General features: G+C 44.9%; 1 protein-coding gene across 1 annotated transcript in view; it reads right to left on the bottom strand.

The window, feature by feature from the left end:
- Window positions 1-7,412: 7,412 nt before the first annotated feature.
- Window positions 7,413-13,648, bottom strand: part of LOC122925251 — a 118,633-nt gene continuing 112,397 nt past the window's right edge. The window contains exon 11 of the mRNA XM_044276718.1: window positions 7,413-7,702. Coding sequence (XP_044132653.1) covers window positions 7,661-7,702 — 42 coding nt within the window. The 3' untranslated portion in view covers window positions 7,413-7,660. The remainder of the gene's footprint in view (window positions 7,703-13,648) is intronic.

The following is a 13,648-nucleotide window of genomic DNA, read 5'->3' as shown; positions in this document are numbered from 1 at the left end:
GTGCGTGGCTGGGGGGAAAGGCAGGACGATGACGATACGCCTCCCACAGAGGACAGCTTGTCCTTACCCCTGGGCAGCCTGGCACACATGAGCGACTACATGCTGCAGTGCCTGCGCAACGACAGCAGAGTTGCCCACATTTTAACCTGTGCGGACTACTGGGTTGCCACCCTGCTGGATCCACGCTACAAAGACAATGTGCCCACCTTACTTCCTGCACTGGAGCGTGATAGGAAGATGCGCGAGTACAAGCGCACGTTGGTAGACGCGCTACTGAGAGCATTCCCAAATGTCACAGGGGAACAAGTGGAAGCCCAAGGCCAAGGCAGAGGAGGAGCAAGAGGTCGCCAAGGCAGCTGTGTCACGGCCAGCTCCTCTGAGGGCAGGGTTAGCATGGCAGAGATGTGGAAAACTTTTGTCAACACGCCACAGCTAACTGCACCACCACCTGATACGCAACGTGTTAGCAGGAGGCAACATTTCACTAACATGGTGGAACAGTACGTGTGCACACCCCTCCACGTACTGACTGATGGTTCGGCCCCATTCAACTTCTGGGTCTCTAAATTGTCCACGTGGCCAGAGCTAGCCTTTTATGCCTTGGAGGTGCTGGCCTGCCCGGCAGCCAGCGTTTTGTCTGAACGTGTATTCAGCACGGCAGGGGGCGTCATTACAGACAAACGCAGCCGCCTGTCTACAGCCAATGTGAACAAGCTGACGTTCATAAAAATGAACCAGGCATGGATCCCACAGGACCTGTCCGTCCCTTGTCCAGATTAGACATTAACTACCTCCCCATAACCATATATTATTGGACTCCAGGGCACTTCCTCATTCAATCCTATTTTTATTTTCATTTTACCATTATATTGCGAGGCTACCCAAAGTTGAATGAACCTCTCCTCTGCCTGTGTGCTAGGCCTAAATATATGCCAATGGACTGTTGCAGTGGTGGGTGACGTGAAGCCTCATTCTCTGCTATGACATGCAGACTGATTCTCTGCTGTCATGAAGCCAGATTGTCTGTTACGGGACCTCTCTGCTCTGCCTGTGTGCTAGGCCTAAATATATGCCAATGGACTGTTGCAGTGGTGGGTGACGTGAAGCCTCATTCTCTGCTATGACATGCAGACTGATTCTCTGCTGACATGAAGCCAGATTGTCTGTTACGGGACCTCTCTGCTCTGCCTGTGTGCTAGGCCTAAATATATGCCAATGGACTGTTGCAGTGGTGGGTGACGTGAAGCCTCATTCTCTGCTATGACATGCAGACTGATTCTCTGCTGTCATGAAGCCAGATTGTCTGTTACGGGACCTCTCTGCTCTGCCTGTGTGCTAGGCCTAAATATATGCCAATGGACTGTTGCAGTGGTGGGTGACGTGAAGCCTCATTCTCTGCTATGACATGCAGACTGATTCTCTGCTGACATGAAGCCAGATCGTCTGTTACGGGACCTCTCTGCTCTGCCTGTGTGCTAGGCCTAAATATATGCCAATGGACTGTTGCAGTGGTGGGTGACGTGAAGCCTCATTCTCTGCTATGACATGCAGACTGATTCTCTGCTGACATGAAGCCAGATTGTCTGTTACGGGACCTCTCTGCTCTGCCTGTGTGCTAGGCCTAAATATATGCCAATGGACTGTTGCAGTGGTGGGTGACGTGAAGCCTCATTCTCTGCTATGACATGCAGACTGATTCTCTGCTGACATGAAGCCAGATTGTCTGTTACGGGACCTCTCTCCTCTGCCTGGGTGCCGGGGCCTAAATATCTGAGAATGGACTGTTCCAGTGGTGGGTGACGGGAAGCCAGATTCTCTGCTATGGAACCTCTCTCCAATTGATTTTGGTTAATTTTTATTTATTTAATTTTTATTTTAATTAATTTCCCTATCCACATTTGTTTGCAGGGGATTTACCTACATGTTGCTGCCTTTTGCAGCCCTCTAGCCCTTTCCTGGGCTGTTTTACAGCCGTTTTAGTGCCGAAAAGTTCGGGTCCCCATTGACTTCAATGGGGTTCGGGTTCGGGACGAAGTTCGGATCGGGTTCGGATCCCGAACCCGAACATTTCCGGGATGTTCGGCCGAACTTCTCGAACCCGAACATCCAGGTGTTCGCTCAACTCTAGTTTTAACCCCTTCAGCCCAGTGGGAGGGGGACACGGGGGTGCCCCACTCCTAAAAACTATATAGTGCCATGAAAATGAGTTTGTTTTCCTGGCACTATAGTGCTCCTTTACCACCAGTACTGCACAGTGTCTGGTCTCTGCAGGAACAGGCTATAGACACCAGTACCACTACATTAAACTGTAGTGGTTCTGGGACTATAGTGTCCTTTTAGGCTCCATTCACACGTCCGCAATTTCGTTCTGCATTTTGCGGAACAGAATTGCGGACCCATTCATTCCTATGGGGCAGCACGATGTGCTGCCTGGACACGGAATTGCGGATCCGCACTTCCGGGTCCGCACTTCCGTTCTGCAAAAAAATAGAACATGTCCTATTCTTGTCCGCAATTGCGGACAAGAACAGGCATATTCTATTAATGCCGATAATGTGCGGTCCGCAAAATGCGGAACGCACATTGCCGCTTTCCGTGTTTTGCGGATCTGTGTATCCGCAAAACAGGGCATTATTGTCTTTAATTGACAGTATAAAAAAAAACCACAGAATTAGTATACACTTAAGATCATGTGAGTTACATCAGCCTCTACAACAACATTGGCTAAGTGTCACAATCAAAATCATATTAAATCACACATAAGCTGTCTTATACTAAGAAAGAGAGGCCGGACTGGGGTGTCAGCTTAGGGGAGGCCGCCATGATAGCTTTTGGCCGAGGGGCCAGCACTCAAGGGGTAATTTGGTGTAGGAGGGGGTGTGCACTTAAGGGGGTGGGGTTTTAGCTTTATAAGGGGTAGTTTGGGAGGGATTGGGCGCCAGTTTTTAATTTGAATCTCGGGGTAGCAAGCTCCCACCATCTCACTGAGTTTACCATAATGCAGGCAGTGGAGGACATCATCCAGCAGTTACGGGTGGCAGCAGAGGCCTGGGGACATAAATGGCTCCAGAAGCAGGTGGCAGGCTCACTACAGGGGGCAGCAGCTGGTGCAGCAAACCCGCAGCCACTTGCACCGGGTAAGAAGGGTCCGGCACCGGGTAAGAAGCCCCTCCGGGGACCCTTCATATCGGGGGGATGGGTGGAAGCCCAGTTCCAGGTTCTCCCGGCATGGGAGGAATCCAGTTTTGCGGCGGGACCCAGAGCAGGGCAGGGGGTCAAGTCCCCCATCCTCAGCAGCAGGCAGCATGGAGACAGGACAGAGTTCTGCAGGCTCTCACCTATCTGGATTAGCTAGGGGGCCTGCTCGGTGAAGGAGCAGCACAAGGGAGAACAAGGCTGTGCACTGTGAGGCCAGGAGAGTGTACCAGGCTGAGAAGGAGGAGTCATGGCCATCGCGGAGCACATCCAGCATGGTGGCGGCTGGGGTGCAGTATTTCAATCCGAATTCGGCAGCAGGACGGAGGGAAAAAGATATACCAACCTGTGTAGATTGCCAGGAGCCAGGGGAGCTGTGGGGTTCACAGCCAGGTGAGACAATGTTAGGACCACTTCTTTCACTCGTTAGCTACCCAGGGGGTGTAGGGGCTGGGGGCATCAAGGGGAAATAGTTGGGGGCTTAGGGCAGCTATTGAGTACCCTGGCTGGTTGGATACCGGGGTTAGGGGGCATCAGGAATTTCTCTGTTACTGGTGTGGGGTATGGGCCCTGGGGTTAGCGGGGCGGCAGGGAGTCCGTCGGGTCGGGGGATCGGTGTCAGTGCAGATGCAGGCCGGGGGTGAAGAGGATAGGACCAGGGTGGATGACACGGCAAAGGGGGAGGTCTACGTATGCTTTGAAGGCCTGTTGGGGGCACACTTGAAGCAGGACGTACGTGAGCATAGATGGAAGCGGGAGTATGTGGAAATTTTTTTATTACTCCCACTTGAGCATTTTAACTTAGACAGGATTAAAAAGGATGAGGGAAAAAAGCAAGAAAAGGAAAAGCGCCGCTATCGATTGATTCCCCACAATTTTTCTAATTGGCTCCAGGCATTTGCTATCCTAACAAATGTAATTGGTGAAAAAGCGCTATAGTGCTGCTCAGCGCTTTTTTGCTATTTAGATGCGATAGGGAAGGCATACCGGGGGATAGGTTGGCTCAGGTATGACGAGCAATTCAGGCAGAGGAAGGCAGTACGCCCTAATATACGGTGGGACCATGAGGACATTGGGCTCGGGCTGAAGGTGACGTGGGAGACAGGAGGGTCAAGCCAGTTCAGTTTTGCAGCAGCATCGGCTAAGGGTTTGTCCTTCCTCTTTAATGAAGGAAGTTGCAAGTTTGGGGGGAAATGTAAGAGTGCTTGTCCTGTGGAGGTAATTACAGGGCCAATAGGTGCATCAGAGGAATTAGATAAAAAGGAGGTGATACCGCTGCAAAAGGGGCTGCTCCGGTGCGGGTGAAAAAGATGGAGCGGTATCTAAGTAGATACCCCAATTGTGGAGCGGCTGAGTTATTAAAGGGGGGTTTACGTAGGGTTTCAATATTCCGTCAACACCATTGCCGGTTGTTATGGTACGGAAAAACTTGCGCTTGGCTTTGGAGAATCAGGAAATAACCAAGGAGGTTTCATTGGGTCGTATGGATGGCCCATTTTTGCAACCACGTTTGGTTCATTTGCGGGTGTCGCCATTAGGGGTAGTGCCCAAGAAGGAGCCGGGCAGGTTTCAGCCCATTCACCATCTGTCTTTCCCAAAAGGAGCCTCGGTCAATGATGGTATTTGCTGTTCAGGGGTGTATGTTACGTCCAGTTCGGTGTTTGCAAGATTACAGGTTGGCTACAAGTTTGGGGAGTATCCCTCTTCTTGGGCATGATGATGGGTCATTCTTGTTGCGTTTTCAGTTTTTGGCTGTTTTTAAGCATTGCTTAAGAGGTTTGGGGACGGACCCGCAGGATTATACGGGACATTCGTTTAGGATTGGGGCTGCGACGGAAGCTGTGAGGTTAGGTATGAGTGACGAAGTGATAAAATGGATCGGCAGGTGGGAATCAGTGTGGTTCCGTTCTTATGTGAGGTTAGGGAGGTTGTAAGTGAAGGGGTTGTCTTATTGTTAACTTTTCTCCTTATGTTTTGCTTTGTTTCAGTGGATTCCCAGTCATTGGTCTGGATTCTCGGGCACTCGTTCGTCTTTTGGGGGGCTCTGAGAGCAGATGTTCGGCCGAACGGGCATCAGTTGGGCTTTGAGATGGACGTCCCGGTTGTGCGGTGGCTCGGGTCCAGAGGTATGTTGTGGGGTAGTGTCTTAAGGGAGGTGAATCCTTTTGCACGCTTGGATCGGTTTCCCGATGTTTTGGTACTTCAAGTTGGCAGTAATGATTTGGATGTTAGGCATGTTAGGGAGTTGATAAGGGATATAAAGTTTAATTTGTTGAGATTGTGGGGTTCATTCCTAGCCATGGTAACAGTGGGGTCTCATATGGTGCCTTGTCGAACATGGCAGAAGGCTCGGTGGGACACCTAAATAAGGCAAGAGTTAAGGTGAACAGGGTATTGGTAAGTTCATGGCCAGGAATGGGGTGGTGGCATTTCAAAAAATGACAATCATTTGTAATGCACTTTTCTCATGGGCGACTCCCTGGGAAGTCAGTGGTGCCATATAGGTGCTCAACCCCAACACACAATGCACACTAGGGTCAATTTTGTAGGAAGCCAGTTTGACTATTTGTAAATTTTTGAAGTGTGGGAGGAAACCATGGACACACAGAGAAAAAAAATCCTTGCGGATGTTGTCCCTGATTGGATTCACACTCAAGACACCAGAGCTGCAAGGCATCAGTGCTAACCACTGAGCCACCATTCTGCTCAAAATGAGCTGCAAATCCTGCCTTATCGAGGGGCTTATTCACTGAACTAACAACATTTTAGGTCCTTATGATCCTGTTAGGTCTTACTAGATCCAACCTGCAGCCACATCAGGATTTGCACACATAGTGTGGCCAAATTGGCCAAAAAGGTTTTCTCCTGCTCTGAAGGTACATAGTCTGCATATGCTCAAATGGATTCATAGAGCAAGGACCAATGGACAAATTTGGTACTGGTATTTTACATTTATATATTGGTATATTTACTTGTAATTTTATTTTCAACAAATACAGTTTTAATATAAAGGGGTTTCTACTTTCAACAATCCTGGTGAACTGATTTTGCTTGGATTAACCCATTGTCTACTAATTTGCTTTAAATTGTCTCTCATGGTGAAATAACGTTAGCTTGCCTCTGGATTAACCCTTCGTCTACAGATTTGGTAGTTACCGACTTTCCTGGCTCTGACTATGCATGCTGACTACTCTTCTGCACCACTTGGTCATTCTGGTAGGTCTGCTACCAGTGAGATTTAGTCAGTTTTCTGCTGACTTCATTTATACATGTAAGGCTACTTTCACACTAGCGTTGTTTGAATCCGGCGTTCAATTCCGACACCGGAACTGCCCGCCGGATCCGGAAAAACGTTTGAAAACTGATTACATTTGAATCCTGATCAGGCTTTCGATCACAATGGAAAAATGCATTGGAAAAAACGGATCCGCCATTTATGGACTTTAACTTTTTTTTCCTATTTTTCGGGTTTAACATGCAAAAGCCGTATCCGTTTTGACTGAACACACGGCGCCGTATCCGGCGTTAATCCAAGTCAATGGGAAAAAGGCCGGATCCGGCGTTCAGTCAAAGTGTTCAGGATTTTTGGCCGGAGGTAAAATTACTGCATGCTACGTTTTTCTGAAAAGCCTGATCAGTCAAAAAGACTGAACAGAAGACATCCTGATGCATCCTGAGGGACGGACTCTCCATTCAGAATGCATTAGGATAAAACTGATCAGTTCTTTTCCGGATTTGAGCCCCTAGAACGGAACTCAGCGCCGGAAAAGAAAAACGCTAGTGTGAAAGTACCCTAACCTGGGTCCTTAGCAGCCAAGGACATCTTATCTTGTGACGGGCACTGGTAAGAATCCTAGGGGTAGCTTAGTTTATACTAACCGGAGTAGTGAAGGAAGACTGGTAGCAGTTTTTGAGTTTTTCTGGCAGTGGTACCGGACAGCGACCTTTTTCATTACATTGCTGTGCTTTGCTGTTTGCATTGTTCCCATTCACTGTTATTGAAGTTACAGAAACAACAAAATATTGACCGCTTGGCCATTTCCATAACTCCATCTCTCCAGGCTGGCACTTACTGTGGGTTGCTCCCAAATGGCCATTAAAGGCAGAGATGTGACAACTGCTATCAATTTTCATGACACTGATTTTAGTTTGAAATCACAGTTTACATACAAAGCATATATTCATTCTGAAGAGGCAACTGTTAGTGTTTCTCCCAGTCATTGTAGTGATCATGAGTGCAATTCGTATATTGTATCTTGTCCTCAGCCGATGATATGTATCTGCTGTGGATGTCTGAATATGTTCCACTATTGGATATTTTTAACATTTTCCATTTCCATATCAGCGAGTCGTTTCTTGCTGTGTTTTTTTTTACAAAATTGTGTGTGGACATATTTACAAAAATAGCACTATTATGCAAATTTACAGAAAATATAATGACAAAAAATGACATGCCAATACATAGTTAGAAATTTAAAGGATCGGTGCTCCTTAAGTATTCTTGAACCTAAAGCACGAAAGAAAGATATAAATAATTAAAACATTTAGTAAAACAAATTCCAATTATGGTAAAGCAACAGTTCAATAAACAAGTCAAAAGGCAATATACTAACTCATTTATTAAAGGGGTTGCGCCACTAATATAAATGTATCCTGTCCTACAGCTATTGCTATCACTTTCCCCAAATGCCACCATTTATCAAAACGGCCTCATTTTAGGCTACCATTGCACCCTGTGGCAAATCAGTTTTTATTTTCAGTTGCTGTTAGTTACGCAGTGGAGCCTTGTAATACAGGATGCACATGCTTACGGCACTTCTTTCCCTTCCCTTTAATAACCTCTCCTCTATGTGCAGTGTCAGTTACGTGTCAGTTATAGATGGAAGGACGGATAGTAGATAGATAGATAGATAGATAGATAGATAGATAGATAAGATAGACATAAAGATCTTTTTTTTTCTGTAACAAATAATAAACATTAGCATATTGGGGGACATTTATCAATAATGGCGTGAATTGTGTAAAAAAAAAAATACTAACATTACAAAATAAAAGCAGTGATTTGTTTCACCTCATATATCAAAAGGCGCATACAACTTTTAAAATATAAAACCCAATTTATATTATAGGGGATGCTCACTGGCTTCACTGGAGCTCGGCCCGCTGCCCACCCTGCAGTAATTTCTAATCACAAAAATAACAAATTGACTGGCTCACAGTAATGTGCATCAACAGACAACAGTTACACCGATATATAGTAATTTTCATCAACCTTTACTAACATACAAAAAATAAATACAAATCAAATCATGCACATTAATTGTTGAACTGTCCCTTTGAATGCGGAGCTCATGAAAGTATTGTTAAAAACATTTTTTTTTAAAACTTCCGTTTTGTTATAATTCGTTCTTTCTGGGCATGTGATCTATCATATCAAGTGATAGACTATTTTAGTGAATTTTCACTTGTGTTGTGATTAATGTACTCTTTGTTGAATAATTGAATTGTGTCCATTTAGAGTATGGTGTTTTATTGCACGTCTCGTTGGTTTGTTCAGTACCTTCCAGTTAAGATATTTATTAACAGTACGTGCATATATACACTCTACTCCAAGTGTCCAGTTTGATTTGTTACACGCTACCGCGTGTTACTCACAGTTGCCATTGGTCTATATGTCCTCCTGTTCAGTCGCAGCTGATTTCACCGCTGCAGCTGTTAGGCTACTTTCACACTAGCGTTGTTTGAATCCGGCATTCAATTCCGACACCGGAACTGCCCGCCGGATCCGGAAAAACGTGTGAAAACTGATTACATTTAAATCCTGATCAGGCTTTCGATCACAATGGAAAAATGCATTGGAAAAAACTGATCCGCCATTTATGGCCTTTAACTTTTTTTTCCTATTTTTCGGGTTCAACATGCAAAAGCCGGATCCGTTTTGACTGAACACATGGCGCCGGATCCGGCGTTAATGCAAGTCAATGGGAAAAAAGCCTGATCAGGCGTTCAGTCAAAGTGTTCAGGATTTTTGGCCGGAGGTAAAAATACAGCATGCTACGTTTTTCTGAAAAGCCTGATCAGTCAAAAAGACTGAACAGAAGACATCCTGATGCATCCTGAACGGATTACTCTCCATTCAGAATGCATTAGGATAAAACTGATCAGTTCTTTTCCGGATTTGAGCCCCTAGGACGGAACTCAGCGCCGGAAAAGAAAAACGCTAGAGTGAAAGTAGCCTTACACGCTATGTGTGTTACTCACGGGATCTCTGCCGGCATATGCCTCCGCTCTGATTGTCAGCTCAACCTCTCCCCAGAGAGTATGTCTCACGCGTGCGCAGCAAGATTGTCAGGACACCAACTTCTTATAAAAACTCTGGTCTTTGTCTATCGCTATGAATCGATGTTCACTGTGGTCTTTGTCTATTGCTATGAATCGATGTTCACACTGCCCGTTATTGCACCAGACGTGTTTCGAAACAATAAAGTTTCTTCCTCAGTGGTATAGCAAACAATGGTTTACCTTTGGGACATGACGTTCATTTAAAGGGCTAGTTCTAGTATCATTCAATTCACGGACTGGATTATTATAGGAACGGTCTACTTCATAAGTGTACTTCACTTCATGGACCGGATCATTATAGATGCAGTCTACCTCATTAGTATGCATTCTCATGCGATTTTATGGGTTTCCCCCATTTTATCCAAAAACAATGTGGTTGGACATATGGACATATGCTCCTATTGTATGTGCACAACTTTAGTATGAATTTTTATCACCATAATATATATAAACTGAAATATAGAAATGAGAATAAAATAAAATATACCAATAAAATAAAATTTAAATTTTTAATGAATAACAAATAGCAGTGGTAATAAGCAGACAAATATATGGATGGGTAGTGAGTTGCTTGGGGTGAAGGGATGAGGGAAGGGCTGCTGCAGGGGACGTCGGCGCTTGAGTATATAATGCTGCGCCGACGTCTCGTGCCTGCCCCCCCCCCCCCCCCCCCAGACACTCAAAGGAACCCAAAGATCTCCAACTCCGCATTGAGTCCCCTCGGCATCAAGGATCCAAATTCGTATATTTTCTTAGACTTACACCTAGACATCTGAGCTATATGATCTCCTCCTCTCCAATGTTCTTCATCTGTCTCAATGGCCATAACCTTCATTCCCATTGGGTTACTGGCATGATGCTTCCTAAAATGGTTAGATAATGTGTGTTTATCATAGCCCTTTTTTATATTATTTATATGCTCAGTGATTCTCATTTTCAGGGTCCTCTTTGTCCTCCCTATGTACTGTTTTTGGCAAGTATATAGCTGATTTACTGTTACATGTCAGCAGCTCCTTTATTTCCCATTTATAGTCATTAACAGTAGACTTTGTTATATTAATTCACCTCTGAAAATCGGTCTGCTTGCAATTCTGACAGTGACCACGCTTAAAAAAAACCATTTAAGGTCATCCAGTTGTTTTTTCGTGTCTTACTGTCATTTCTCACTGTTGGTGCTATTTTTAAAGATAGGCTTGGTGCCCTGGTATAAATTATTGGAGGTTGTCTAGGGATCTCAGGTCCCAGTATTTTATCCTCTTTCAATAGGTGCCAATGTTTTTGAATTATTCTTGATACTTTCTTGTATTTTGTGTTAAATGGTAATATTATCTTGGATAGATCCTTGGTTTTTTGTTTTGTCCCTGTTTGTTTGGGAACAAAGAATGCCACCATTTATCAAAACGGCCTCATTTTAGGCTACCATTGCACCCTGTGGCAAATCAGTTTTTATTTTCAGTTGCTGTTAGTTACGCAGTGGAGCCTTGTAATACCGGATGCACATGCCTACGGCACTTCTTTCCCTTCCATTTAATAACCACTCCTATGTGCAGTGTCAGTTACATGTCAGTTATAGATAGGACGGATAGTAGATAGATAAATAGACATAAGGATCAATTTTGCTGTAACAAATAATAGACATTAGCACATTGGGGGACATTTATCAATAATGGCGTAATTTGTGCCCCAAAAAAATACTAACATTACAAAATAAAAGTGGTGATTTGTTTCACCTCATATATCAAAAGGCGCATACCACTTTTAAAATATGATTTTTTTTTAAATATAAACGTAATTATCAGCCTATATCTCTTGATTTCCGACATTTTAACGCCAATGGCACTAAAATGAAACTTTTTTAAACAGAAATGCGCCATTTCAGCCAACCCTGCCTGACCACACTTGCGACTTTTGAAGCTTATTTGCAACATTTCCAGTGGTGAATTGCGACTTTTGTCTCATACTTGGGACGTTTTTGTTGAATATCACTTTACTGACAAAACCCTGCTGTTTAACTCCTTTCTATTAGATAAAAATAAATGCATCTTGTTTTATTACTTTCCGATCACTTGTTCCCACAACGAGTTTGTTTTCTTTTCATAAATGCAACTTTTTGACAAAAAGTTGTATCTTTCTACCATAAATGTGACTTTTTACACAAAAGACCACCACATAAGGCTACTTTCACACTAGCGTTCGTCGGTCCGCTCGTGAGCTCCGTTTGAAGGGGCTCACGAGCGGACCCGAACACAGCCGTCCAGCCCTGATGCAGTCTGAATGGAGCGGATCCGCTCAAACTGCATCAGTCTGGCGGCGTTCAGCCTCCGCTCCGCTCGCCTCCGCACGGACAGGCGGACAGCTGAACGCTGCTTGCAGCGTTCGGGTGTCCGCCTGGCCGTGCGGAGGCGTGCGGATCCGTGCGGATCCGTCCAGACTTACAATGTAAGTCAATGGGGACGGATCCGTTTGAAGATGCCACAATATGGCTCAATCTTCAGGCGGATCCGTCCCCCATTGACTTTACATTGAAAGTCTGGACGGATCCGTACGAGGCTATTTTCACACTTAGCTTTTATATGCTAAAAATAATGCAGACGGATCCGTTCTGAACGGAGCCTCCGTCTGCATTATTATGATCGGATCCGTTCAGAACGGATCCGATCGAACGCTAGTGTGAAAGTAGCCTAAGCTGGCTTAATTGTCCGCAACAATTTGAGCCATTTCGGTCGATAAGAGGATGATAAATGAGGCGTAATATGCGCCAATTTGATAGCCCCACCCACTTAGACACTTCTAACTCATTTCTGGCGTGATACATTCTTTATGGTGAAAAGTCTGAAGAAAACAGTTGATATATTTGGCGCAAATGAAAATGCCATTCATTTTGGCGCATTTTTAGCCATAATTCTGGTGCAACATGCTTAGTAAATGTCCCCCATTGTGTCTGTGTTACATGGTAGCTTTGGCTTGACACATGTCACACCACCAAAGATTGCAGTGTAGTTGTGCTTACATCACGCCTACATTGCTACTAATATAAGTGAATGAGGTCATGTTCAGACCTGCGAGCTGCCACAACTGCAGGGAATTCACCAGGGTTGAATTTCTTGCACCTATGGTGCTGCTATTACAACAAACATCGTAAACATTTTAGTGGGAAAATATACTAACAATGAGGCATTCACGTGACATGACTAAAATCTAGCCCAGAATCCCCCATTCTTTGTACAGCTGTGTGGATTACTTGCCAACAATCTCAATTTCCTACTAACTGAATGCAGAAAGGAGCAGGTTTATGATAAATTGGTTTGACAGAAGGCTCATTTTTTGGTAGCTTTGGGGGCCTTTTCAGGTGGAATCGGACTGAGGAGTAAAATATGCCAAAAAAATGAAAAAAAAGATAGCAACCTATCACGGCCTACTGGTCTATTTCTCCAACACACCAATTTCGATACATTTCTCTAAAAATATGTATGATTGCAAGTAGCTCAGTAGTTAGTTTGCATGAATTGCCCTCTGCTTTTTTTTTATGCCTATAGAGATGGATGAAGTGGCATCCTAGCAATATTCCCCCATTGTCTCAGGTGGGAATACCCGTTTAAGTTGTACACAGTAAAAACGCATTTTATTTTTATTCTTCGATCACTTCCATAGAAGGCAAGTCCTGATGCCTGCCCCCCGTTGGGTCCCCATCACCACAAAGCGGGGACCTGATAGGGATGGGGAAGGATCCCGTACCCTCTGCAAACCGCGTGTATGCCGCGGTCAGCACTGACCAGAGCATACAAGGGGTTAATGCGCTGGCATCGGTGTATTTACCAATGCCGGCATATAGAGAAGGGGTTCAGCGGTCAGAAACAGCCAGACCCCTGCTGCTACGCCCACACGCCCGCCTGATCAGAGTACCGTACCTGTACAGCGCTGGGACACAATAGTGGTGGTATCCTACAGGTTAAAGGTTCCTCTCCCATTTAGTTGAGTGGGAAAAACAGCTGAAATTACACTGCACCACCACTACAATCTAAACAAAGAGCAGGTAACATTGAAGAGGATGCTTGTACGAGCACCATAGCTCGGACAATCCCTTAAATGTGTTTAGTGAAAAAAGAAACTG

The sequence above is a fragment of the Bufo gargarizans genome, chromosome 1, assembly GCF_014858855.1.
Source record: "Bufo gargarizans isolate SCDJY-AF-19 chromosome 1, ASM1485885v1, whole genome shotgun sequence".
NCBI lineage: Eukaryota > Metazoa > Chordata > Amphibia > Anura > Bufonidae > Bufo > Bufo gargarizans.
Note: the sequence above shows the minus strand (reverse complement) of the source record. Positions and strands in the feature narration are given on the sequence as shown.